This window comes from Phaseolus vulgaris, chromosome 3, assembly GCF_000499845.2.
Source record: "Phaseolus vulgaris cultivar G19833 chromosome 3, P. vulgaris v2.0, whole genome shotgun sequence".
Classification (NCBI taxonomy): domain Eukaryota; kingdom Viridiplantae; phylum Streptophyta; class Magnoliopsida; order Fabales; family Fabaceae; genus Phaseolus; species Phaseolus vulgaris.
The window spans coordinates 38,198,264-38,221,436 of NC_023757.2; the positions used below are offsets into that span (position 1 = coordinate 38,198,264).

The following is a 23,173-nucleotide window of genomic DNA, read 5'->3' on the forward strand; positions in this document are numbered from 1 at the left end:
AGATTTGCTTAAAGTAAGATTACTTTTACCCGTATTGAAGTAGTACCTTTCCTTATGCAATGAATTGTTGTTCATAAAAAAAAAAAACTTTTTATCTATGAAATATATTTAATATAAAATGAAATAATGTTTTTTTTAAGTCAAAAAGTTGATATAATCATAAAAAATATATTTTTAGATGAAGTGTGGTATATAATATAGTTTATACAGACCAACAACAAAGTTACGTATTTATTGTTGTATGTACTATTCAGTGTTTTAAAATGTTGGCTTCTAATAATATTTGATTGTGGGTCTTCGATTAAGATGGAGTAATATTTATAAAATGTTCTTCAATACTCACGATGAGTCTAAATTAACATAAATATCACAATTAATCATAAATTAACTCTGATATCATGTATTAATCTTATGTAAAGTTTAAACTTAAATAACTTTTACTTTGGATCACTGATACGATCACGATAATAAGTAGTGTCTGGGATCTTCTCATATATACAATACATAATAAAAAGAAAAACTTAATATTGACTTAGTCCAACAAACTATATAATTTGCTTGTTTTCCTAAGAAAAACTCATTCCAAAGTTCGTGTGTTTGCCAGCAATCAGGATGTGTTGATGTTCATTTTAGATCTATTTAAGAATTAATATGGTGTTTGCCAAAATATATTTGTTAAAAAAATCTAAGCTCTGAAATGAATTTTGTCACATCCACAAATTAGTCTTTTGATTTTGACAAGGAATGTCTCTTAAAAAATTAGATACACAGTGTCAAAATTGTTAAAGCAAGTGCTTTTAACATTGAGAGTTGAATTAGTTTTCCGTTTAAGTTAATAATATATGCACGATCTCTGAAAAGAATATAAAAAATGTAAAAATATGTATATTTCATTATATTTCCTTCACAAATTATCGTGTACTAAAGATGAAAGTGATCTCAATTAGGTTGTGTTTGCATAGGACAATTTAAAATATTAAAAGAAGGGTTTGCGAAGTAGTAGCAACGACTGGTCGTTTAATATTTGCACAATTGAAACAAACAGAGCATATAGAAGAGGCGTGAAAGTGGGAGTTAGGGGTTGAAACACTTGAAACCTGACTTTGCCTTGCGTTGTGTGCTTCTGGAATCTGTCCCTAAAACCAAACCCAAATGGCTGCTCTCTTGAGAAGGTTTTCAAGAGCCACTCTGATACCATTCGCCGCCCAATCCAACTCCTCTCACTCAAATCTCCGCCTTCCGTTCACTGCGATCGCCGCCATTTCCGGCGGAGTCTCCTTCCTTTACTACCATTCCTCTCCCAACCTCGTAATTATTCTCTCCCATTCCTAATTATCATTTTTTTTAAAAAGATTATTCTATATCTTTAGATCGACTCTTTTGTCCTGTGAACACAATCACTAACGGAATAATCAAGTGGTTACGGTTACTGTTTGTTTGCAGGTTCATTCGCAACAAACAGAACAGGAGGAAAGTAGAAATATCGGTGAGTGTAGGTGTGCATTTGATTTGGAATTGCCTTTCGCTTCCAATGCGTTGTAAAGAAGATTTTGTACTTTTCCTTTTCAGCGCTCAACCCGGACAAATGGATCGAGTTTAAGTTGCAGGACACTGCCAGGGTTAGTCACAACACTCAGCTATTCAGGTATGGCAAATCGTGAATCATAAATAGTATTAGCTGTGTGTTCATATTCTATCTATCAGTACTGAAGCCTTGTTTCTTATCACATCCAATTATCTCTAGAAAATGCTTGTCAAACTATTAGTTTGTAAAATATTCTAGTTAAGAAAATGGAAATGCTTATCATAATAAGCATCTTAACCCAAGCAATGAGCTTTTGGAGATAAAGACGTGTGTTTGAAAGAGATTCTAAGGAACTTAGTTAAGCTTATCTGATGGTATTAGCATTTAAGCTAGTGCTTGGTTTGGTTAAATTTATGGAAGTGGTTTGTGGCCTTTCTTTAAGCTCTTATTATCTTGTCGAGTAAGTTTCATTGTGAAGCTGCTTATAAATTAAGCTGTAAGTTCTCACGTGATAAGATTCCTATTTAAAGAACTTAAATAAACTGTTTTCACATATTCAGCCAAATCATACAAGGCACGGTTTCATTGTTGTTGCACATATTCATCAATGTTATAGTTTCATGCGTGCAAATGCATTTACAATTTTTATCTTCTATTGGTATAAATGTGTCTCTTTCCCTGTGTTTGGTGCCAGGTTTTCATTTGATCCCACTCAGAAATTGGGTCTAGATATTGCTTCTTGCATCCTTACAAGGTTTGCTAGATTTTCAATACAATGTGGTTTTGCTGTGGTATGATATATTTCTTCTTTGTTTCAATACAATGTGGACCTAAAGCATCTGTGTATAACTGCAGGGCTCCATTGGGACAAGATGCTGAAGGAAAACCAAAATTTGTTGTACGCCCGTAAGTTTTCCTGTTCAAACAATTATGGCTCTTGGTCATGTAACCTTCTGTCAATCTTTGGCCTAAAACATTCACAATTATGTAATATCAGTTCCTTAAATTGTAGGCTTCATATTTTTACTAAACTTATTTTTCTGTTTGCCATGATAGCCTTAGTGTGATTAATTAGCACAGCTTTTCAGAAGGCTTGTTGTCGTCCCTCTTAAACCCTACATTGTTGGTTGTAAATGTATATGAAAAGTATTCATATGCTGTGTATTATTTTCCACTTATTTTGTGGACCTCAGAAATTCGTTTAGCTATACATTAATTAAATGAATTGAGATCAGAGGACACCATCTACTTTATTTTCCACCTTAAAAAGAGTCAAGTTAGGCCCATATGTGATAGTGAATGCTTAAATAGACTCTAGGTCTTCATCCTCCTTATTATGTGGATGTTTGTGGTTGGACGGTTTCCATTGTTTATCATGTTACTCCTTCCTTTGTGTACTTTTTTTTGGGTGCCTTTGAAATGAGTAACATTTCTGACATCACAGGAACCCTTCACTGGGTATGTTTGAACACTATTTCTCTTTTGAATAATGTAATTCTCGTCATGTTATGTTTTGTTTCCATTAACCTTTAGAAACCATGACAAAGGAAATTTTTTCTTACTAAAAGATGCAGTATAGATAATAGAAGTGCAACATGTATAAACTATATATCATAGTACCGGGTGAAGGATTTATCTTATGCTTTTGCTGACAAAATTTACTATTTAAGATAGATAATTGCATTCCTAGTTTGTAAGAGTGGATGAGATTCTATAACTTGGAGGCTGCTAGCCCAGCCCTGTGTAGGACTAGATTTCTTTGGGAGGCTGGCTCCTTAAATCTCAACTTCTAAAATTTTCTGATGACATCTTTGTGTTTATCTGGATAAGTAGTGTAGAGTTACTTTTAAGGAGAATTAATGAAAAGAAATCAAAAGAATAAATTTTGTTTTTTTGTTTCATCTAAGGATAATTTGTGTAACAATGTATATGAACGAAATAATATAAAGTTTGATATAGTTTTATCACGGCATCTCTACATGTGGTAGTAAGGCTACATACACACATTTACTCTCTCTCTCTAGCTTCAAAGAAACCCATTATTTGTTATAATCTGCATTTGGTAGAGGGAGGTGGTGTAGTTCTGGTGAGGTCATATAATATAAGAATAAGACCTAAAAAATTTCCACTCATTGTCATGATCACTGTTGAGATGCTAGTAATTTATAGCTTACTGTTGATATTTCATGGACGTATATCTAAAAGGGTTCTTGTTTCTGAATCTTCAGGTATACTCCTATTTCAGATTCAGAATCGAAAGGACATTTTGACTTGCTAATCAAGGTATCTTACCATTATAGAGGCATTACTTTTCTCATCTCGTAGATAGTTTATGCTTGGAAGAGCTTCTCCACAAGTTCTTCTAGTCGAGACATATAAGATGAAAAAAATGCAATTAACTTCTCCATAAGTTAAAGTTAACTTTTGCAAAAGTTAAAAATAAAAATTTAAGATAGTTATGCAAGAGAGCTTTTACAAATTAGCTCCTGGAGAAACTAATTTCAAAATTTCCTCATTTTTCTCTCCCATACGGAGCTTATGGAGAAGTTTGTTCAAACAGACCCCTAGCCCACCTTTTTAAAGAGGTACTTTGGTGATCCATTTTTCAAATTATTTCAGTTGTATCCTGAAGGGAAAATGAGCCAGCATTTTGCAAGCTTAAAACCAGGTGATGTTGTTGAAGTGAAAGGGTATGTCATTTTCAATAACAATTTAAGATCAGAAGAGTACTTTCCATATTTAAAATTTATATAAGAAATCCATTGTTTCTTTCAGGCCCATTGAAAAACTCAGATATACTCCTAATATGAAGAAGCACATTGGCATGGTAAGCATATTCCTACCTGTTGCCATTGACAATACTGGGATATGGTGTTCAGTATCATCATTTTAGTTTATTCTTAAGATGGAAAATGAGTTTACTGAATGTGGCTCCTAAAAATTGGTACTTCTCCTTAATAAAAGATTCTTTCCAACATATATAAATGAAGCCTATTTTTTAACCAGAAGAGTCACCTTTTCTTTCAAAATGGAAAAACGGGAAATTAGATAATCGTTCTCTCAAAAGTTTGTTTGGATACCTACACAGAACTCCTAATATAACCCGTACACAAATTTTTTTAATCACTTCGTAAATATAATGGTATGAATATGTTGAGTTTGTATAAATATTTTCTTTTGCTTCCATGCTACACTTGCCTGAGTTCTCTCTTCTTTCCTTTTTTTTTATTGTATGACTCAGATTGCTGGAGGCTCGGGAATTACTCCTATGCTTCAGGTAATTGAAGCTATTTTGAAGAATCCTGACGACAAAACTCAGGTAGGTGGTAAACCCTCTGCTTTGCATTCCCCGAAGATATATAGTTTGTTTTTTCTATACTCTTAATTTTGTTATCAAATAGCACTGTATGGGCAGTTATTTTTATTTATTTTATCCTTTTGGGCATCTTAATTCATATTGCTATATATGTACTGTCATTTTGTTTATTATGCATATTAATTTGATTTTTTAATTTATTTATTTCTGACAATTTGACTAACACAACTACGTAAGAAAATCACAGCTTCTATTGGCCTTTTACATGTACAGGTATCATTACTTTATGCTAATGTCTCCCCAGATGACATTCTGCTTAAACAAAAGCTTGACATTCTAGCAACAAGCCACCCAAACTTAAAGGTAAAATCTTATAGCAAAGAGGACATTGTTAGCCAATTACAAAATAATTTAATTGGAAACTCTTTTCTTCACAAAATTTGCAGATATTCTACACTGTAGATAATCCAACAAAAAATTGGAGAGGAGGTGCAGGTTACATATCAAAGGATATGGTTGTGAAAGGCTTACCTGCTCCTAGTGATGATACTCTTATACTGGTGAGTTTTGCTTCAAGTAATACCTACATAACATTAACAGAACTCTTTTAATGTTGTCCAACTGATGATCTATTTAAACATTTAATTTGAACCTTTGGGAAAATTATAACATGTTTTTTCTTTTCTTTTTGAGAGCAATAATTGTCCATGTCAGATACTACATTGGTTGTCGTCATTAGTGGTAGCTATTTGTGTTCCTTAATCAAGTGGTTTACTGTTCCAATTCTGGTAATAACACTTTGGGTATGGAGTAAATCATGTTGAGAGGAAAATACTCTTTTGGTGTGTGCTTAAGATCCCTGGCAGTGTTGGTCATTGTTTTTGGGTGAGTAATCCGAATAAATACCATACTTTAGTAGAAAAATTATTCATGTCAGATGGCTGAAATATCCTAGAGATTAGTAAGGCATGTCCCGAACATGTTTAGGCTACTCCAACCAAATGCTAACCAGGATATCTGCATTTAATCGGTACTTATGGATTGAATGGCTTCCCTGGATAAATGTTGCATTCATAAACATAGTCTGGTCAATGCTTTGTAGTTGAAATTTGAATATATTTAGAGCCCCTTCCATGGCAAATTGTTGCACTAGACCATTATTCTTCTAAGTGCATACTTGTAATCAACTTCCCATATCGTGCACTCATTCCAATGTAAAATTTGTAGCTGATATTAATCTGGTCACAAATCAAAATTACTTTTAAACAGTTTAGAATAAATTCTATTCAATTTTAAAACGAATGAACACTTAAACTTCTGAAGGTTAGCGCGCAATCGGCAATCTGTGTCAGAAAGGCTTATGCCTAAACTATCTGCCTCGTACTATTTTATGTTAATATTCATGTTTCAGTTTTTTCCGGTAAGGTTTATTAGAAGAGGGATTAGGGTGAATGTTTAGCTGTTTGATTATTATTACGAAAATGATCTAGTTAATTCCCTACCTATTATCACCTGCATTTCAGGTGTGTGGACCCCCTGGGATGATGAAACAAATATCTGGAGAAAAGGCCAAGGACTGGACACAAGGGGAGGTATGGAATTATTTTGTGATGTGTCTGATTTTATGGATCCCTGTAATGATGCTCTTTATTTTATTGTTGATTTGCTGCAGGTTTCTGGCATCCTAAAAGAGGCTGGATACACTGAACAAATGGTTTACAAATTCTGAGAAATTTAGGTTTCTCGCATCTGATGCTAGCATTCTTGTCGCTACAGAATTTGTTACTGAAATGGTTTTCCGAAGAATAACCGTTGGCTGCGGTTGAAAATTCGAACATGAAATAAATATAGAATTACAGAGCACTGAGAATGATTAATTCGTGTATTTTCAAAATTTTGTGGATACTTAGTCATGCGGTTGGTTAGCATGATGTCAATAAAGGGCATCTATGGAGGGTAAATTTACTTCTCCCACCCTACTTTCCAACATTTTTTCAAAGAACTATGGCAAGAAAGGTATATAGCAGTTTTAGATTTTTTTTTAATAATTACTCGTGTGTCCATTTTTTATGATAATAAAAAACATTTTTTATCATAATTGTTAAAAAAAATTATTAAATTTTTAAGAAGATATATTCATAAAAATATAATTATAAAATAAAGAATCTTTATAATTTTATTATAACTAGTTTTTTTATTATAGGTAGTTAATTAAATTTAAAAAATAATTACAAAATTTTAAAAGTAAAATAATAAAACAAGTTATATTGATAAAGTTAAAATTGATAATAAATTGCGTAAACTTGAAATAATTACAAAACAAAATCTTTTTTATTAATTAGATAAAATTATATAAAAATTAATATTAATATTAGTTATCAAGTTTTAGATACCTAATTACTAAATTTTTTGCATACAAATGAATTGAGTGATAATTTCACAATCCCTAGTGTAAAAGTAAAGTTTAATGATAGCTTACAGTTATAATGTATTTAGCATATTAAGTGGAGCAGCGATAAATTTGTGAATAAGATAAGACTTTTTTTGTAAGGCAGACATAGAAAGTCTTGTGTAGGTTAAAAATGAAAGTTTATTTGTGCGCTTTCCTTCTGGTGATTATTATCCCTCCTTTGATGTCCATCCTCTTTTTCCTTCTCTGAATTCATGATGAGACCACTACAAGCTTGTAACCATGAGACCTTTACTCACCATTATAACACCGTAAATATGTCTCTCATTGTCACAAGATCATCATTGCACTCCGCACCATGACTTTGATAGTCACCACTATAAGATGCAGGAAACAAAGAATAAAAGTAATAAAATATTTTTTCAAAAATCAACTTTCTATGTCAATTATTTTCATAACTAATATGTCAATTCTTTAATTGAAAAAAAAATCAAGTTTTCTATAAATCTCACATTGAATGAGAATATGAATGGAGGTGTGTTGGACATTCTATATAAACTAAGGATATGATTAATGGAGTAAAAATCTCATCCTAAAAATAAATTTTGTAAAATTGTTGGCAAAGTTAAATTATGTTTAAGTTCATCTGGTAAGTGCTAGTGTCCTCTATAACTTCCTCTGTGTAGATTAGTTTTCACCGTTCTTGTATACTAAAAAAATTAATAAATAATAATAAATTATTATATTAATTAAGTTAGATGTTATTTTATAAATTATAACATTATTTTAAAGTAACTAAAATATTTAAAATAAATTCTAAATTTATAATTTAAAATAGTTATGTATCTCCACAAAAACTGTTTCAGTGTAAAAATGGTGGAAGTTTTTCGTGATATAGAAAAAAGATTTTAGTGTAGTAAAATTAACTTTATTTTATAATATTATTTAATATATGATAAATAATTAAAAATATTCCTTAACATTTCCCATTACCTTTATATTTTATTCTAAAATAATAGTATTTTAAAGGTATATGTACCAAATCAAACATATTTTATTATTTTTTAAAATTATGATTTTTTATACCAAAACATATTTGCAACTACATAAATCTTAAAAAGAAGTCACTTACAAATTGTTAATACTACGACATTATATAAAGTCGGTTATAATAACATCATCTTTAAAAAAAAATGCGGTGATAATATGGTAATTATTTTGTAGTTTTAATAACGGTTTTATATTTGCAGAATGTGAAAAACAATGACGGTTCTTTGTCCGAACAGTTATTATATATGCATCGAAGTCAAATTATTACGAGATCCTTCAGTTACTAAAGAAACTTTAACCACTACTCAAATAAATTCTTTAGGATTATTATGATTTTTATTATACTTATTATTATTAAAAATATTATTAATAATATAAATAAATATAATTACTATTATTATTAATTAGTATAAATTATATTAATATTAATAAGTATAAATTATATTAATAATAATAAGTATAAATTATATTAATATATGTAGTAATGTATTGTATATAGACTTTTATATTGCATTATTGTTATAGAAATATGATATTGTTATAGAAATATGATATTTTATGCTAGATTAGAATATATTTATAATAATAGAACATTTAAAAAAATCCATTTATAACGATAATTTCATTTAAAAACACTTTTAAATTTTTCATTCTTTATTTGACAGAATTAAGATAATTCTAAAATAGTTGTTATTGTGATTTTATAATGTGGGTTTTAGAATTGTTAAATAACCTGATTTACAACGACATCCAAAATTACAACGATTTTCAAATATGATATTTTTAAAACACTGTTTTGTTTGCCATTATAGATTCCAAATGAATAGAAAAGAGAATTATCCAAAAACAACTAGATTATTAGAATATTATATAGATACAATAAGCTTCTTTCTTTCGATTTTTTCACGTGAATGATGCAATTTAATTCTTTTATTATTAATATGGGTAAAAGCCCTAAACCTTAAGTAAAGTTGTGGAAAATTTAAACCTTAAGTACACAGAGTGATTAATAATGCATAGAATGAAAAAAATGCAGTTATTGAAGCTGAGGATGGTTTAGAATTTGAAAATGATTTTATTACATTATGCTACTGTACTAGTTTCTAATAAAACAATTCGTTTTAAGCTTTTTAGATATCGGAAGGGAACCTACAACTTCGAATGCCATTGTGAAAAAAAGAGGTGCTGAAGTTTTCATACTAGATGACAAAGCGCATAAAGATATAGCATCTCCACAACTGATAATGTTTTGCAAGCGTATTTTTCATAAAACATAAGATTATGTATAAGAGAAAGTGAAGGAATCAGGAGATGTGAACAATGTATGAGTCCAGAAAAAATTGCAGCCGAAATCAATGCAGATATACAATTTTAGCAATAGCCAATAAAATCACCGAATAAATCAAACTAAGGAAATACAAAGTATTTCCACTACTCTGTGTTATGTCCATACCTTTGACGAAGTTCTGACACCACTTGCATAATTTAACATAAGTAAATGTTTCAACCAGGCACAAGCAAGCTTGGAACATACTCAAACGACAACATACGATAGTCGGGATTGCTGAAACTTTGAGTACGTTCTACTTTATTATCCTTCAGATTAAAGAGAATAAATTCCCAATGTTTATAGTTTGCCAGCAACAAGACATCACCATAGATGCACAAAATCACCACGTCCGCATATAAATGCCTATTGATCTGGAGACTTTCATAACTTACATTCAGCAACCGAACCCAGGATGTTTCATCTCGAACCTCCTTCAATTGCAAAGCAACAAAGTTGGTTCTCTTATGATCAAAAGAGACACAAAGGCATCCATTCAAAACTCCAAGATAAGGCTCAAAATAAGGTGGTTCAAAAATACAATCAGGCACCGGCAAATATCTGAATGTATCGGTCCTTAGATCATACGACAAAATTTCTAGTATCTCATTGTTAGCAGAAGTTCCGCACTTACCACCTTGAAAAGAAATTCCTAGCCAATTAACAGTGGCATTCAGATGGTATCCAAGTTGTTGAAAAGTGAAAAAAGAAGGACAGGTTAAAATATTTTTCCAACATGTGTCACCCATGCCGTAAACCATCACATTCATTTGCCGTATTCTGATATCCAAAATTATTGCCACCACCTTGTAAGTGTCACTACGATCATCGTAGCCAAACCCAAATTTCATATAACAGGAGTGGGTTCGAGGAAAGTCGGAATGGAGACGCAAGCATGGCGAAGATTCGGAGAGAATCCTGGTGGCAGGGTTCCAAAAGTGGACCCTGTGTTCTTCACAGTCATCTATGGGAAGAGAGTCATGCAGGCAAAGCAAGCCATTACAGGAACCCATGAAAAAGTTAAAGGGGTCGAAGCGGTACTGGCGATTATCATGAAAAGTGGATGCAGGGTTCTGGAACAAACAATGTATAGAGCAGAATGAAAGCCAGGTAAATGCCGCATCGTTTAGGTCTTTCAACCTTAACATGACTTGTGTGTTTCTGGAGGACCTTCCAAGGTGCGATTTAACGAAGTAGGGATCGGAGATAAGGGAATTCCAAGTCTTAGAAACGCACCTGAATCGCATCAGACTCTTTACAGAAAGCCATGAGAGAATTTCCATTATGAGTTCCTCAGGGAGTATTGGAGCAGAAGCCATCGCCATCTTCCTTCCAAAACCCTAGCGATCGTCTCGCTTCCTACCTTTTCACTTCTTCATGGGTTGTTACTATTTATACAAACATTTTTAGGTCAAATCGCCAATGGTTTCAATGTGTTTAGCCTTTTCTTTTTGGACTCTTTTCTTCTACTAAATCTTTTCAAGAAATTTTCCATGATTTCTTATCTTTTACAATTTATCATTTTTATTTGTAAATTAAATTTTCATATTTTAGTCATTAATGATTGAAAATATTTTCATATCATAATATAAATTATTTATTTTATATGGATTTTACTTATATAATTTGTATTTAAATTTTTTAATAAATTTTAATCATATAAACCATTTTTTTATATTTAATATGTAATTTATAATTTGAATGAAAACAACGTTGGAGAAGTAATATAAATTACACACTTACATGAGAGGGAATAAAACATTAATTGTATATATATATATATATATATATATATATATATATATATATTGTGAAGTTATTATGAATGGAAGAGTAGTTAATCTCAAATATTAAAATTTTAAAATATAATTAAGATTAAAATAAGAGTATATTTTCCATTTCATAACAAAAAAGTTTATTTTAAATTTTTTTAATGTATTTTTTAATTCTACTTTTAATTGATAATTTTGAAAAGTGTTGCCTAATTTCAAGAGTCGTACATTACGTCATCATAAAGTTAACACATACGTTTTACAAGACTTTTTTTGTTATAGTACGTAGTATGTAGGTTATGATAATAATTTATACTTTAGAATGAGATTTTTTTTTTCTATTTTATCCTTGATATTTGATTTTATTTCAGTATTTTGAATATTACGTTATTTCTTATTTTTTAAAATATTTGAAATAAATGGAGCAATTGTTTAAATTGAAAGATATAATTTATTTTGAAAATTAATTGGATAATGAGAAAAGTGTTGAGAGAGAAATGAATTTAAAAAATATTTGAAATAAATGTAACAATTATTTTGAATTGAAAGAGATAATTTATTTTGAAAATTAATTAGGAGGAAGTGTATGTTTTATGAGAGAGAAATTTATACCTATATAAGGGGATTCCCTTTAACTGCTCTCAATTTTTTTTCTTATTTTATCCTTAGATTAATATTTGATTTTATTTCAGTATTTTGGACATACGCCATTTCTTATTTTTTATAAAATATTTGAAATAAATGGAGCAACCGTTTTGAATTGAAAGAGATAATTTATTTTGAAATTAATTGCGAGGGAGTGTGTGTTTTATGAGAGATAAATAAATTTAAAAAATATTTGAAATAAATGGACGGAAAGAGATCAATTAATTGCATAATGACTTGAGAGTGTTTGTTTTATGATAGAGAAATAAATATTATTTACATTCACTTCGTAATGGAGGGGTAGTTTTCGTCGATTACATCCACTCCCTTTTCTCTTCTATATTTCGACTCCAAAGAAAAAAAAATGCTAATAAATTTTGACACATCTAGAACCCTTTTCCTTCACACTCCATGTTCTTCTCCTACTCTCACCTCAATCACCACTGTATAGCAGCAACAACAACCACCATTGCTTCCTTCTCTTTACACCTCCCAAAACGTTCGAAGGAGAGACGCGTCTCATTTTATAATGCAATTAAGAGGAGAGGAAGCCAATGAGAGATCATTTATTTTTATCATTTTTTTAATTCTATTTTTGATTTTTTAAAATGTTTTCTTAATGAAATTAATGGTAAGTTTAAAAAAAAGATGTAGGTTCCGTAGGAATTTACCTAATAATATAAGAAAAATGAATGCAAAGTAAGTGATCTCTTTTGGTTAATTAACAGTAAAATTGATTATTAGAAGAGTGGAGAAAGCTAATGGGGATTAAGAAGTTTTGAATAAAGTTACATTTGGTTTGTAGATAATAGAATTAGAGAAACAAATATAAATATAAAAGAAAATTTAAAGACAAAAATGTTGAAAATAACAATAAAATGAAAAAAATAACCAAAATAAAATATTAATAAAGATAAAATAGTAACAAATCCGTGTACACCAAAAAATAGTTATAAAAGGAATTTTATTTATACATAAGTATAGACTATATTTTAAGATAAATTATTATTTTTTAAATTATAACTTTTAAATAATCTTATTTAAATTTCATAAAAAATTGTGGATCACAAATATTTTTCAAGCTTATAATACCTAATCCAAACTATAGGATCATTGTAGATAGATAAGTGGTCGTTCCTCTATAGTTTATCCTTTTACCTCATAGGTAAGACAAAGACCATCTTTTAAAAAAAAAATATATTATGAAATTTATAATTTGAAATGTAATTTTTTTATTCACATCTCTTATCTCTTAGTTGTATAATCCGAAAGATATTTTATAACATCCATAAGTATTTTTGTTCCATATTTTCTTAAACAAAATGTACCTGTTTAAAGAAAAAAAAATCATTAGAGATTGTATAATTTAAAATAAACCTTAAACCCTAAATCATTATATAAAAGTTTTTTCACATCACCTATTCTAAAATGAAAAATATAGAATATTTGTAGTATGGAGACACAAGAAGAAACAGCTTCCTACCTTCATAAATTTTCATATTTCCAAAAATGTTCCTTTGTAATATTTTGGATTACGTACTCCCGGAAGTCATTTTTCATATTCATAATTAGTTTATGGATTACATAATCTAGAAATCTTTTTTCATATGCAAGATTAGCTTCCATATTACATAATCTGGAAGTCTTTTCTAGCTTCCGAATTATGTAATCCGAAAACCTTTTTTTAAATGCAGACTTCCAGATTATATAATCCAGAATACCATTCCAGATTATGTAATCTGAAATATGGAAGTGACACAAGAATGATAAAATAGTATTTTCATGTTTTGTATGGGTGCCGGAAGAACATATGGAGTTGCAGGAAGAAACAGTCCTAGGTCTATTTTGGATGATGGGCCGAATTTGAGCCTAAATGTTGGAAGTCCAACTAACCACATTGGTGGTTTGTTTGTCTTTGTCCACAACAAACAGTGAAATAGTGAAATAATGAGAATGGTTGTTTCTTTCCGGATGCTAATGCCATTCACCAGTGATTAACGTTGAATGGTAATGTGAGAGCGAAATTGGAACGTGGTGGATTCCCTTCTTCTGTTTCTTCTTCTTCCAAATACCCCTTTTCACTCTCCCAATATGGACGAAGATTCCCTCAAACGCAATACCGATTGTGTTTATTTCTTGGCGTCTCCCCTCACTTGCAAGAAGGTTCTCTCTTTCTCCTTTTCACTTTCTTCAATGCCTCATTTTTTTTCTTCTCCCCTGCGCAATTCTATCGCCTCATTCCTCGTTTCGTATGCCGTTTCTTATCTTCTTCTATTGTGGGAAACCTAGTTTTATTTCATCCTTTTCGATTATGTTCTGTTTTCGTGTCTTCCAGTGCTTCGATTATACAATGCTTGGTGTTCTGGAGTTTATGTGACTTTACTTTGGTAGATGTTTTATTATCTCTAGATTTGATGCATTTTGCTCTTTTGTTTCTCAGGGGGCTGAATGTGAGTATCGGCACAATGAGATTGCCAGGCTTAACCCTAGGGATTGCTGGTACTGGGTATCTGGTGAATGCCTTAACCCAACGTGTGCTTTTAGACACCCTGTGAGTTTTTCAGTTATTATTTATTTTATGTCACGAATCATGACTCGCTCGCATTTCCACTTTTCATTTGCTCTTCAATTTATTGCTTAAGTGAAACTGTGATATTCTAGACAGTATTGGCACGTGTGTGGTTGAATAGATGTCTACTTGTGTTTGTTGCTGTTTTTTGAATTACGGTTTCTGAAACAAACCTATGGGTTATTTCTCAAATATATGCTGAGTGAAGGATATGTTTCTGCTAAACCCTTATTAATACCGACACTGTTACATGTTGCACTCCGCATGCATTTGTTATCCACTATGTTATATTTTTTTCTTGTTTAATCTCTGACATCCTGGCCAATTTTAACCTCCTATGACTGTCTGATTAATTTTTATCTTTTTGTCAGCCTCTGGATGGGCACACTGGAGTGCCAGCACCTCCTGAACCTACACAAAATTCATTGCCTGCAAACAAGACAATGGTACCGTGTTATTTTTTCTTCAATGGATTTTGCAACAAAGGTGACAAATGCTCTTTTTTGCATGGGTCTGATGATAGCATTTTTACTGGAAAACCTGTGAAGAATGATAACGGAAGCACCGACGTACACAATCTAGAAAATAAATCATCAGGAAATGGAACTGGTGTAGCGTCAGTACCAACTCACCAATCTTTAACTGCTCCAAAGCATTTGTCTGACTTTAAGCTTCAGCCCAAGGAAGATCATCAGTTACAGTTAACCAAAAATGTCAAGCAGCAAGGCGATTCCTTAGTGATATCTGCTTCAGAATATAAAGAAGCTGCAGTGAGTGGGTCAGACTCTCCGTTTCCAGATGATGGATTTGTTCATAATATGTCTCATTTACGCACTGAGCAGGGTTCGGAAGAGCAAGTAAATAGTCAAATTGAGCCTGAGGAGCGGTGGGAATCATCCCCTCATTCCCCTGGATTTGACGTTCTTGTTCACGATGAATTGGAGAACATCGGTTACGAGGAAGATTCTGAATATTTACCAGTGCTCGATAGGAATGAGCAAGAGCTGAATGAACAGTACCTGGGGCATGAATTTAAGGATCCAATTGAGTATGATACTATGTGCCCAGAAGCGGATATTCTGTATCCACAAGAAACATATGATGGTTACAGATGTTTTGATAGAGACCTTGCTCATGCTAATGGCAGAACAGTTCGTACTTATTCCAGAGATATATTCTTAGATTCTATATTCTCCAGAAAAAGGATTCGGATGTCAGCTGAGGTGGCTGCTTATGACAGTAATTTAGATCTACGTGACCATCTGAGGAGACGTAGAGAAAATAATGGGCCTCCCAGAAGACAAGAATCGTCTTCTTTGATGATTCGAAACCAGGAAAGGCATCAGAGGCCTGGCATTGAGCAGCGGCCAAGTGGAAGACTGACATCGCAACTGGGATATAGTGCTATAGATTCGATTGGAGAGGTTGAAACTCTTTCAATCGCTAACAAGCACGGGTTATTCAGGCGTTCCCAGCAACATAGACCACGGAAGCATTATAGAGAAAAACCCGTCAGACGACCATTTCTGTCATCTAAAATATCCAGGAAACCAGTTTCTAAACAAAGGGGATTTATTCAAGAATCCACTACATTTTCAGCACCTAAGTCTCTTGCAGAAATTAAAGAAGAGAAGAAGAAGGCTGAGGAAGGTTTACATTGGAAAAGCACATCAACTGATTTCCAGGATCCCAAACCTCTGAGTGAAATTCTCAAGGACAAAAGGACCTTGGATTAGTGCGACGTGGCTGCAAAACATGCAACAATTGAATTGAGATTAAAATGACTACTGATGAAGAGACTAATATTTTGCCGACGATAAAGGATAAAATTGGCTGATGGCCGTGCCTTCTTATCATCCTTTACCGTGCTAGGTACAATGACCCTGTTTTTTGCCATTGGTAAATGGTGATAATTTTTCGTTCGAGTGAGGTTTTTGAGGCCGGAGGCGGATAAGATAGATATTAGATAACCAGTGTTTGACTAGAATTGTTATCTTCTGTAGTTAGTTGAATATGTTGATTTGGACAGGACGTCTTAATCTAGAGAGCGTATTACTGATTTACATGAATTTTACGTGTGATTTTGGCTTACCATTTTCTTGTACAGACCTGCTTGGAGTGTTTTTAGCATATGATGATTGTCCAACATTCGGGGTTTTGACAATTATTGTTGCTTGGGTAAGAGAAACCTTTTTAACATTTGTATAAATGATATTTGTTTATGACTTTGATTAACAGGCGCTTTGATTTTTTTTTTTCAGCTTCAACTGAAACAATCTTATTATTTATTAATATTAAGCTTGCACTTAAATGAACCTAATAACCAGGTGTAGGAGGTCCAAAGTTAGATAGATAAAAAAGGACAAATTATTCCTTGGTTTTCCGAACTATTAACATATTGTCAGACTATTTAGTTTAATTGAGCTCATTGTTTTGTCATATTCATTTTTAATGGTTTCAAGTGCTATAGCCTTACCCTAAAAACTAATTTTTAATCTAACATGGAATTGAATTAACACACGATATAGGGTGTTTCTTTATACGCTTCATAAATTTTGTGGATAGGGTATTACTACCACTCATTGAGAAAAAAAGTCCATATACGAATTTTAGGTCATGGATTTACTTAAAATTTAGGATGAGTGCATGTATCTTATATATTAATTGTCTTGTATCCGCGTCCATAATTATTTAGTTAAAATATTTTTCGCATATAATTGGGATTTGTTAAATTATGTTGATCTAATTTATCAAATATTATATTATTTAATATCTTTCGATTGAATAATATTAATAATTTAAAAAAAATAGATTATATATATAAATTACATTAACCTAAAATGATTTGATATTTCATTTACATAAATAAAAAATTGACAATATATATTCTTTAAAAACAACAAAATATTAATTATTTAATTGTTATTATTCTAGAAATATGTGTAAAAAAAATTAATTGTGAGGTAGGGTGATTTGAACGCTAGGATTTGGTTTACACAAAAGCAGTAAATATTAATGGAACCCAGAATATTCTGACCGGGCTGCAAAAGAAAAGTGAATATGGTAAAGTAAACCCAATTACTCAGTATGGTGTAGCACCAATCAAGATGCTAATGACCCTTTGACTCTTCATTTTTTCAATACAGGTAAAACTATCACGAATATGTTGTTGACAACCAATTCACTTTCAAACCCCATTCAAGTACAGGAATGCTATTCTCATTTTATATGCTCACAATAATTTCTGCAATAAATGAAAATATTCAAAGAGAACAAAACCCTAAACTAAAATAAATAATGTCATAAAAAATAGCATTATTCTTCCAAACATGGAAAGTAAAGGTTCATTAAGTTGGGTCAACATAGGTCGAATAAGAAATCTGTGCAAACGGTAAAGGCCCAACTCAATTCTCGGTAAGAAATGGTTCAACGATCTCATTAACAGACACAAACCTTGTCCCTACCCACTATAAATAAATTAGTGTATGCTCTGAAATTATGAAATGTGATATTACATCTGTGAAAATAGACCGAGTCCACCAAATGGCTCAGAAATTTGGAACACTTGCTGCATATGTTTCTCCATTTCGAGTCAAAAAAAGTAGGATGTAATTAGTTTGAAGATTGTCCAAAACTTTAACCGATCAGCGGTACCAAACCCAGGGATTAGATTCTCCTCTGATTTTCTTGTTCACAAATACAGATTCTTAAATCTGTCATTTTCCCCAACCTTATTATCTCTAACAATCAAAGGTCAAACACCATCATATAGTTTGTTAGGCTACTCAAAATTTCTTCAAATTGAAGCCTATCTCAGAGAGAGGGAGAGGGAGATGACTGAGTTTCAGAGGTCTGTAACATCATTTAGAAGACAAGGATCTTCAGGGTTGGTGTGGGATGACAAGTTCATCGCAGGCCTTGAGAACCAGAATCAGAACCAAGAAGCTAAGGCAAATAATCAGAGCCCACAAGGTCAAAGGGAGCTGCAGGGTCCTGGATCAACTGCCAGGTTGGAGCGGAGCAGATCAGATGGAGCACGCCCTTATCGGACGGTCAACGTTGCACCAGCATCCATCGACCCACCTTCTCCCAAGCTAGCAACCTGTGGCTTTTGCTCTCTCTTTCGGAAACCAGTTCCTGCCAAACCCACTAAATCTAAAAGACCTAGGTGATGTATCACTCATCACCATCGTAATCTTCTCTGCAACTTGTAAATCAGTGCTTTTGTTCATCTTTATTGTTTCTCTGTTTCAATTTTCTGGTTTGGGTTTGTGTTTGTTATTATAAATTCCTTCACATATCATATGAATGTGTAATAAACTTGTTATGCCAGTTACATCCATTCATTTCACTGCACTAAAAAATCCCACATCTCCTACTCCTCTCAGACTATAAACAAAGAAAAATAGTTATAAACTAGTTTTAGTTTAGATTTCTCTTGATACTTCTCGATTTCTTCAATACATACCCGCAGTAATTTAGGTTAACAAACAGTGTTTCTTCTCCATCTATGTCATTTGATAATGTTTTTTCAAATTCAGTTGACCTTTATCTTCATTGCTCCTTTTCTTCTTTCAACCAAACTACTTCCATATAGTTTTGACTTATTACAATAAATATCGCAAATTTTAAGCAGTTAGCCTAATTGATAATAATTCACATTTATTAATTACATGCCAACCCTTGGGCTATTGGATTTTCTTCTCTTATAATAATTTATAGTTATTAATTACATACCAAACTTTGGACTTGTCACTATTGGGAGTAGGATTGAATAAATTAATATTAGGGAAAAAATAGCTTTAATCAATGTTGTCAATTTGTTTTAATTTATAAAGGTTACATTTTAAAATTACTTTTAACTGTATTTATTAGAGGTTGTACTCAGGTTTAACTGCTATAATATTTTCTGTAAGATAATGATATTTTTAGAATAAAAATATTAAATAAATTTAAATTAATTGAGGTAATTTTACTATTTGACTTGGCTGGGGAAGAAGTCAAATAGAAGATAATAAGTATATTTCCTGATTGTTCTAGAAAAGAATAAAACCAAATAACAAAACTTACATTTGACAATTAAAGCTTCTCTATATAACTAAAATCCACGTCAATCAGATCAAGTTTGGAAAGGTAAGTATGTAAATGTAAACTTCTACTTAATAAGTGTACACATATAATTATGATTAAAAAAATTAACTAATTTGAAGATGCAAAAAAAAAAAACAGTTAACGGTTAAATAAAAAATATTAGCAAGTATCATCAATTGATGAATTTATTTTTCAATATATACTAAACTTCATCTAGATTAATTACCACTTATCACTTTCGTCAAACTAACAGATTTTATTATAAAACTAATTTTTTCCACCGAATATAATTCCAATAAATATACGAATAGATGTATTGAATTAAATTATAATTATAAATATTAAAGTTATCTAAACTCCAATCAAGTTAAATTCAATACTTGTTATTCCAAACACTCATTTCTTTAGATTTTTTCAAAAATCTAAATTTGTATTCATTCCTCAATGACTTAAAAATTTATGAAATCAAAACCCAAGCAATCCTTAAACACAAAAAAACTTGAATTTTAAAACAGATGATCTAGTTTTCTTTACATAATTCTCTTTATGCTTACGGAAACTTATTTCTTGACTTAGTGGGAGAAATTAATGCATCAAGAACCCCCACATTTCTTCAAAGGACAAACCTAAATACACACCAGTCAAAATATCAACTTAGATTTTGGTCAGATTTCCTCTTCCTTCACAACTCTTGCATGCAAGCTTAGAAGAGATGGAGAAAAGAGTTTATTCAAAACGAAACAGTCATTATGAGGATCTTTTAGTTTTGGAAATATAAGTTGTAAAATTTTGGAACAAGAATTATGAAGAGGTGAAATGAAGAAAGAAAATAGAATGGACATTGTTTTCTTATCACTTTTCACAAAGAAGGAATGGAATAAAATATCACTTGTTAAAGGTACTTCATTAAGTGTTAATGTTGACTCTCTTCTCAATTTCACTAAAAGCCCCATATTCAATTTAACCTTTTAAAATAATTATACTCTCACTCTCTTTTATCCATTTCCATAATATAAACAATTAGAATTGTTAAATGGATTATTTGCCCCACCAAATCACTTGGTGGGTTATCTCAACCTGAGTCTAACTTAATCCAATACAGGTTTGTGGGTTAAATTGGATGACTCGATTAGTTTTTTAAAAAATTATAATTATTTTTCTTTAACAAACTTTTTAAAACTATAATCAAATTCCAATTTAGTGGAACAATCATGACAAAAAAAAATTATATGGCTATGCATTCAATGACCATGACATATGTTAACGTATATAGAATAATATCTAAGGATTTTGATTTCGAAAGAAAAAAGAAAGAGGAAGAAGGACACTTGGAAAGGAGAATGAGAACTTATAGACTTTGGATATTTTTTTCACTCCATTTTTTAATTGTGTTGGGTTGTTGTTATGTTACGTTAGAATTTTTTAATTCTTTTTATCAGGAATTGGTGAGTCAAGTCGCCACGAGTTCAATCAATCTAGGTGAGTTGAGTTCGATTTTGATTTTTACTAAAATTTACAATTTTTTTTAATTTAATCCAACTCTAACTCGTGGTGTGATAGATTGAATCACGAACTTTCTTTATAAACAACATAATAAAACAAATATAATGTAAATTTCCAACTCAAAATAAATGAATTTACTAATATGATTAAATACTTCTAAAAATTTAACTCCTATATAGTTATTAAAGCTAACTATAAATATTAATATGTATAATTATTTAATTATTTTTAAGTATATTAATATTTGGAAATTCAGAGTTAATATAATTTTGGTCTTTTAAATTTATAAATATCATTCTAGTCCCTTAAATTAGAAAAATCATTAACGCATAAATTTAAGGAAATAGAAGAATAATTTTTAAACTAATTTTAGTTAAATATTAAAAATTATAACTGTATCTTTAGTTTTTATTATAAACATATTAATAGAATTTCTTATATTTATTTTATTTTAAAGTATTTATACAACTTACTTTAGAAATATATAAATATGAAAGAAAAATTATACATTAACAATGAGAGTTATAAACAATCACTGTTGTGATTGTTTTAATAAAATATTATTATTTATCTTAAATTAGTAATTAAATAATATAAAAATTTATTACAATAATAATATTATTATTAAGGGTCGTTATATGGATGTAAAAAAGGGAATTGTAAATGTATTATGATTCAATATAAAATTCACATCAATTTAAACTAGTTATATAACTTTATTTTTGAATTAGTTATACAACTTACAACTCTAAATTGACTTTTTAAAATAATATTTACTTTCATTTGCTATTAACATTGTAAATTATTATTTTTATCTCTTTGCAAAGCTAACTTCAATATAAATATATTTGGTAGGGTAATGATACTTTAACATTCACATCCTTTCCACTTCCAATTCACAGTCAAATATATTATTATTCTATTTTAAGAAAACATATTAATTTTTATTAAAAAAATGTAATATTTTATTAAAAAAATGTAATATTTTATTAACAAAATGTAATATTTTATTACTAAGGGTTGTGGAGTGGAAGTGAGAAAAAAACATGGTGTGAAATAAACTTTTTCCTATTTGTAAATAGAATTTGTTATTTATTTTCAAAGCAAAATTTTAATATATATTGATTTGGCTATTTATTTGTTTTCTTTTCTTCTTCTTTTTTGTCTTTTTTTGTTTTTATTGTTTTTATTGTGATATCTCTTTTTTTTTTAGTTTTCCATTTTTTTCTCATGTCCAATATGTGTTCCGTTGATAGTTTACCCCTAAGCTTTTATTGTTGTTCCTAGTTCTTCACGTTGCATTCCCTTATCGTTCTTGATCATGGTTGTGCTAGTTTGACATCGTCATCAGTCACACCATTTCTCATTTGTTATCAGTGACAATCCTAACTTCTCTAAAGAGAGATAAATTTAGTTTTATTTGTTAGATAGTTGAATGATGTTTATATCGTCGTGTGTAGTTGAATTTTTATACATGATATGATCTAGTTCTTGCCTTTCTTCTTTGTCGTAGTTCATCTCTTATGCTTATGTCATCTTTGTGTGTGTGATGTCCTTATCTCACCCCTCATTAGCAGCATTGGTGGTTCTAGTTCCCCTTTATTGTTGATGACACCATTTCTCTCTTGTTGTGCCTCACAATCCTAACTTCTCAAAGAATAGGTAAATTTTGTGTTTTGGCCCTAACATGGTTGAAAGATATGTATACCATTTTATGAATAATGGGATGGTAAAAAAAATGTTTGTTATGATAGTATACCAACTAAGTACCTTGTGAAAGAAGTGTCCCAAATGAGAATTAATTTAAACTTCATTATTATTAAAACTAGCATCTTGATTGGAGTTTATTATTACTTGCATGTTAATTGTGTCCACCTCCTTGTTAATTGTTTCTTGCCCACAACCTCCTTCGATATTCGTGACCCCTCTCACAATAGCATCCAACTTCACATTTCTTCACACTCC

At 30.7% G+C, this 23,173-nt stretch overlaps 4 protein-coding genes across 5 annotated transcripts; 3 read left to right on the plus strand and 1 right to left on the minus strand.

Annotated features, from left to right (window-relative positions):
- Positions 1-923: 923 nt before the first annotated feature.
- LOC137807511 (NADH-cytochrome b5 reductase-like protein) lies at positions 924-6,828 on the plus strand. Its single transcript, XM_068608191.1, has 13 exons — positions 924-1,308; positions 1,444-1,486; positions 1,570-1,645; positions 2,220-2,279; positions 2,381-2,431; positions 3,754-3,808; positions 4,145-4,215; positions 4,301-4,352; positions 4,767-4,844; positions 5,115-5,204; positions 5,288-5,401; positions 6,365-6,433; positions 6,514-6,828. The coding sequence occupies exons 1-13, from the start codon at positions 1,153-1,155 to the stop codon at positions 6,568-6,570; spliced, it is 972 nt and encodes a 323-aa protein (XP_068464292.1). The 5' UTR covers positions 924-1,152; the 3' UTR covers positions 6,571-6,828.
- A 2,768-nt stretch (positions 6,829-9,596) lies between these two features.
- LOC137805912 (F-box/kelch-repeat protein At3g23880-like) lies at positions 9,597-10,970 on the minus strand. The gene has a single exon (XM_068605792.1). It carries the CDS (start codon positions 10,951-10,953, stop codon positions 9,805-9,807), a length of 1,149 nt encoding a protein of 382 aa, XP_068461893.1. The 5' UTR covers positions 10,954-10,970; the 3' UTR covers positions 9,597-9,804.
- Positions 10,971-13,966: 2,996 nt separating this feature from the next.
- LOC137807512 (zinc finger CCCH domain-containing protein 32-like) lies at positions 13,967-16,849 on the plus strand. Of its 2 annotated transcripts, XM_068608193.1 has the most exons (4): positions 13,984-14,208; positions 14,486-14,596; positions 14,986-15,060; positions 15,138-16,849. In XM_068608193.1, exons 2-4 carry the CDS (start codon positions 14,511-14,513, stop codon positions 16,348-16,350), a joined length of 1,374 nt encoding a protein of 457 aa, XP_068464294.1. In that variant the 5' UTR covers positions 13,984-14,208; positions 14,486-14,510; the 3' UTR covers positions 16,351-16,849. The 2 variants fall into 2 exon arrangements, with proteins under 2 accessions (XP_068464293.1, XP_068464294.1); XM_068608192.1 differs by having other exon boundaries at positions 13,967-14,208; positions 14,986-16,849.
- Positions 16,850-18,065: 1,216 nt separating this feature from the next.
- On the plus strand, positions 18,066-19,105 carry LOC137807513 (uncharacterized protein At1g15400). The gene has a single exon (XM_068608194.1). It carries the CDS (start codon positions 18,448-18,450, stop codon positions 18,784-18,786), a length of 339 nt encoding a protein of 112 aa, XP_068464295.1. The 5' UTR covers positions 18,066-18,447; the 3' UTR covers positions 18,787-19,105.
- The last annotated feature ends 4,068 nt before the right edge of the window (positions 19,106-23,173 follow it).

What these genes read in the sequence shown, in the direction of transcription:
- LOC137807513 (XM_068608194.1), top strand. Translation starts at nt 18,448, where the DNA reads ATGACTGAGTTTCAGAGGTCTGTAACATCATTTAGAAGACAAGGATCT.
- LOC137807512 (XM_068608192.1), top strand. Translation starts at nt 14,137, where the DNA reads ATGGACGAAGATTCCCTCAAACGCAATACCGATTGTGTTTATTTCTTG. An exon ending in CTCCCCTCACTTGCAAGAAG is followed by an intron (nt 14,209 to 14,485) that starts GTTCTCTCTTTC and finishes TTTGTTTCTCAG; the next exon opens with GGGGCTGAATGTGAGTATCG. An exon ending in CGTGTGCTTTTAGACACCCT is followed by an intron (nt 14,597 to 14,985) that starts GTGAGTTTTTCA and finishes TCTTTTTGTCAG; the next exon opens with CCTCTGGATGGGCACACTGG.
- LOC137807511 (XM_068608191.1), top strand. Translation starts at nt 1,153, where the DNA reads ATGGCTGCTCTCTTGAGAAGGTTTTCAAGAGCCACTCTGATACCATTC. An exon ending in CACAACACTCAGCTATTCAG is followed by an intron (nt 1,646 to 2,219) that starts GTATGGCAAATC and finishes GTTTGGTGCCAG; the next exon opens with GTTTTCATTTGATCCCACTC. An exon ending in GTGATGATACTCTTATACTG is followed by an intron (nt 5,402 to 6,364) that starts GTGAGTTTTGCT and finishes CCTGCATTTCAG; the next exon opens with GTGTGTGGACCCCCTGGGAT.
- LOC137805912 (XM_068605792.1), bottom strand. Translation starts at nt 10,953, where the DNA reads ATGGCGATGGCTTCTGCTCCAATACTCCCTGAGGAACTCATAATGGAA.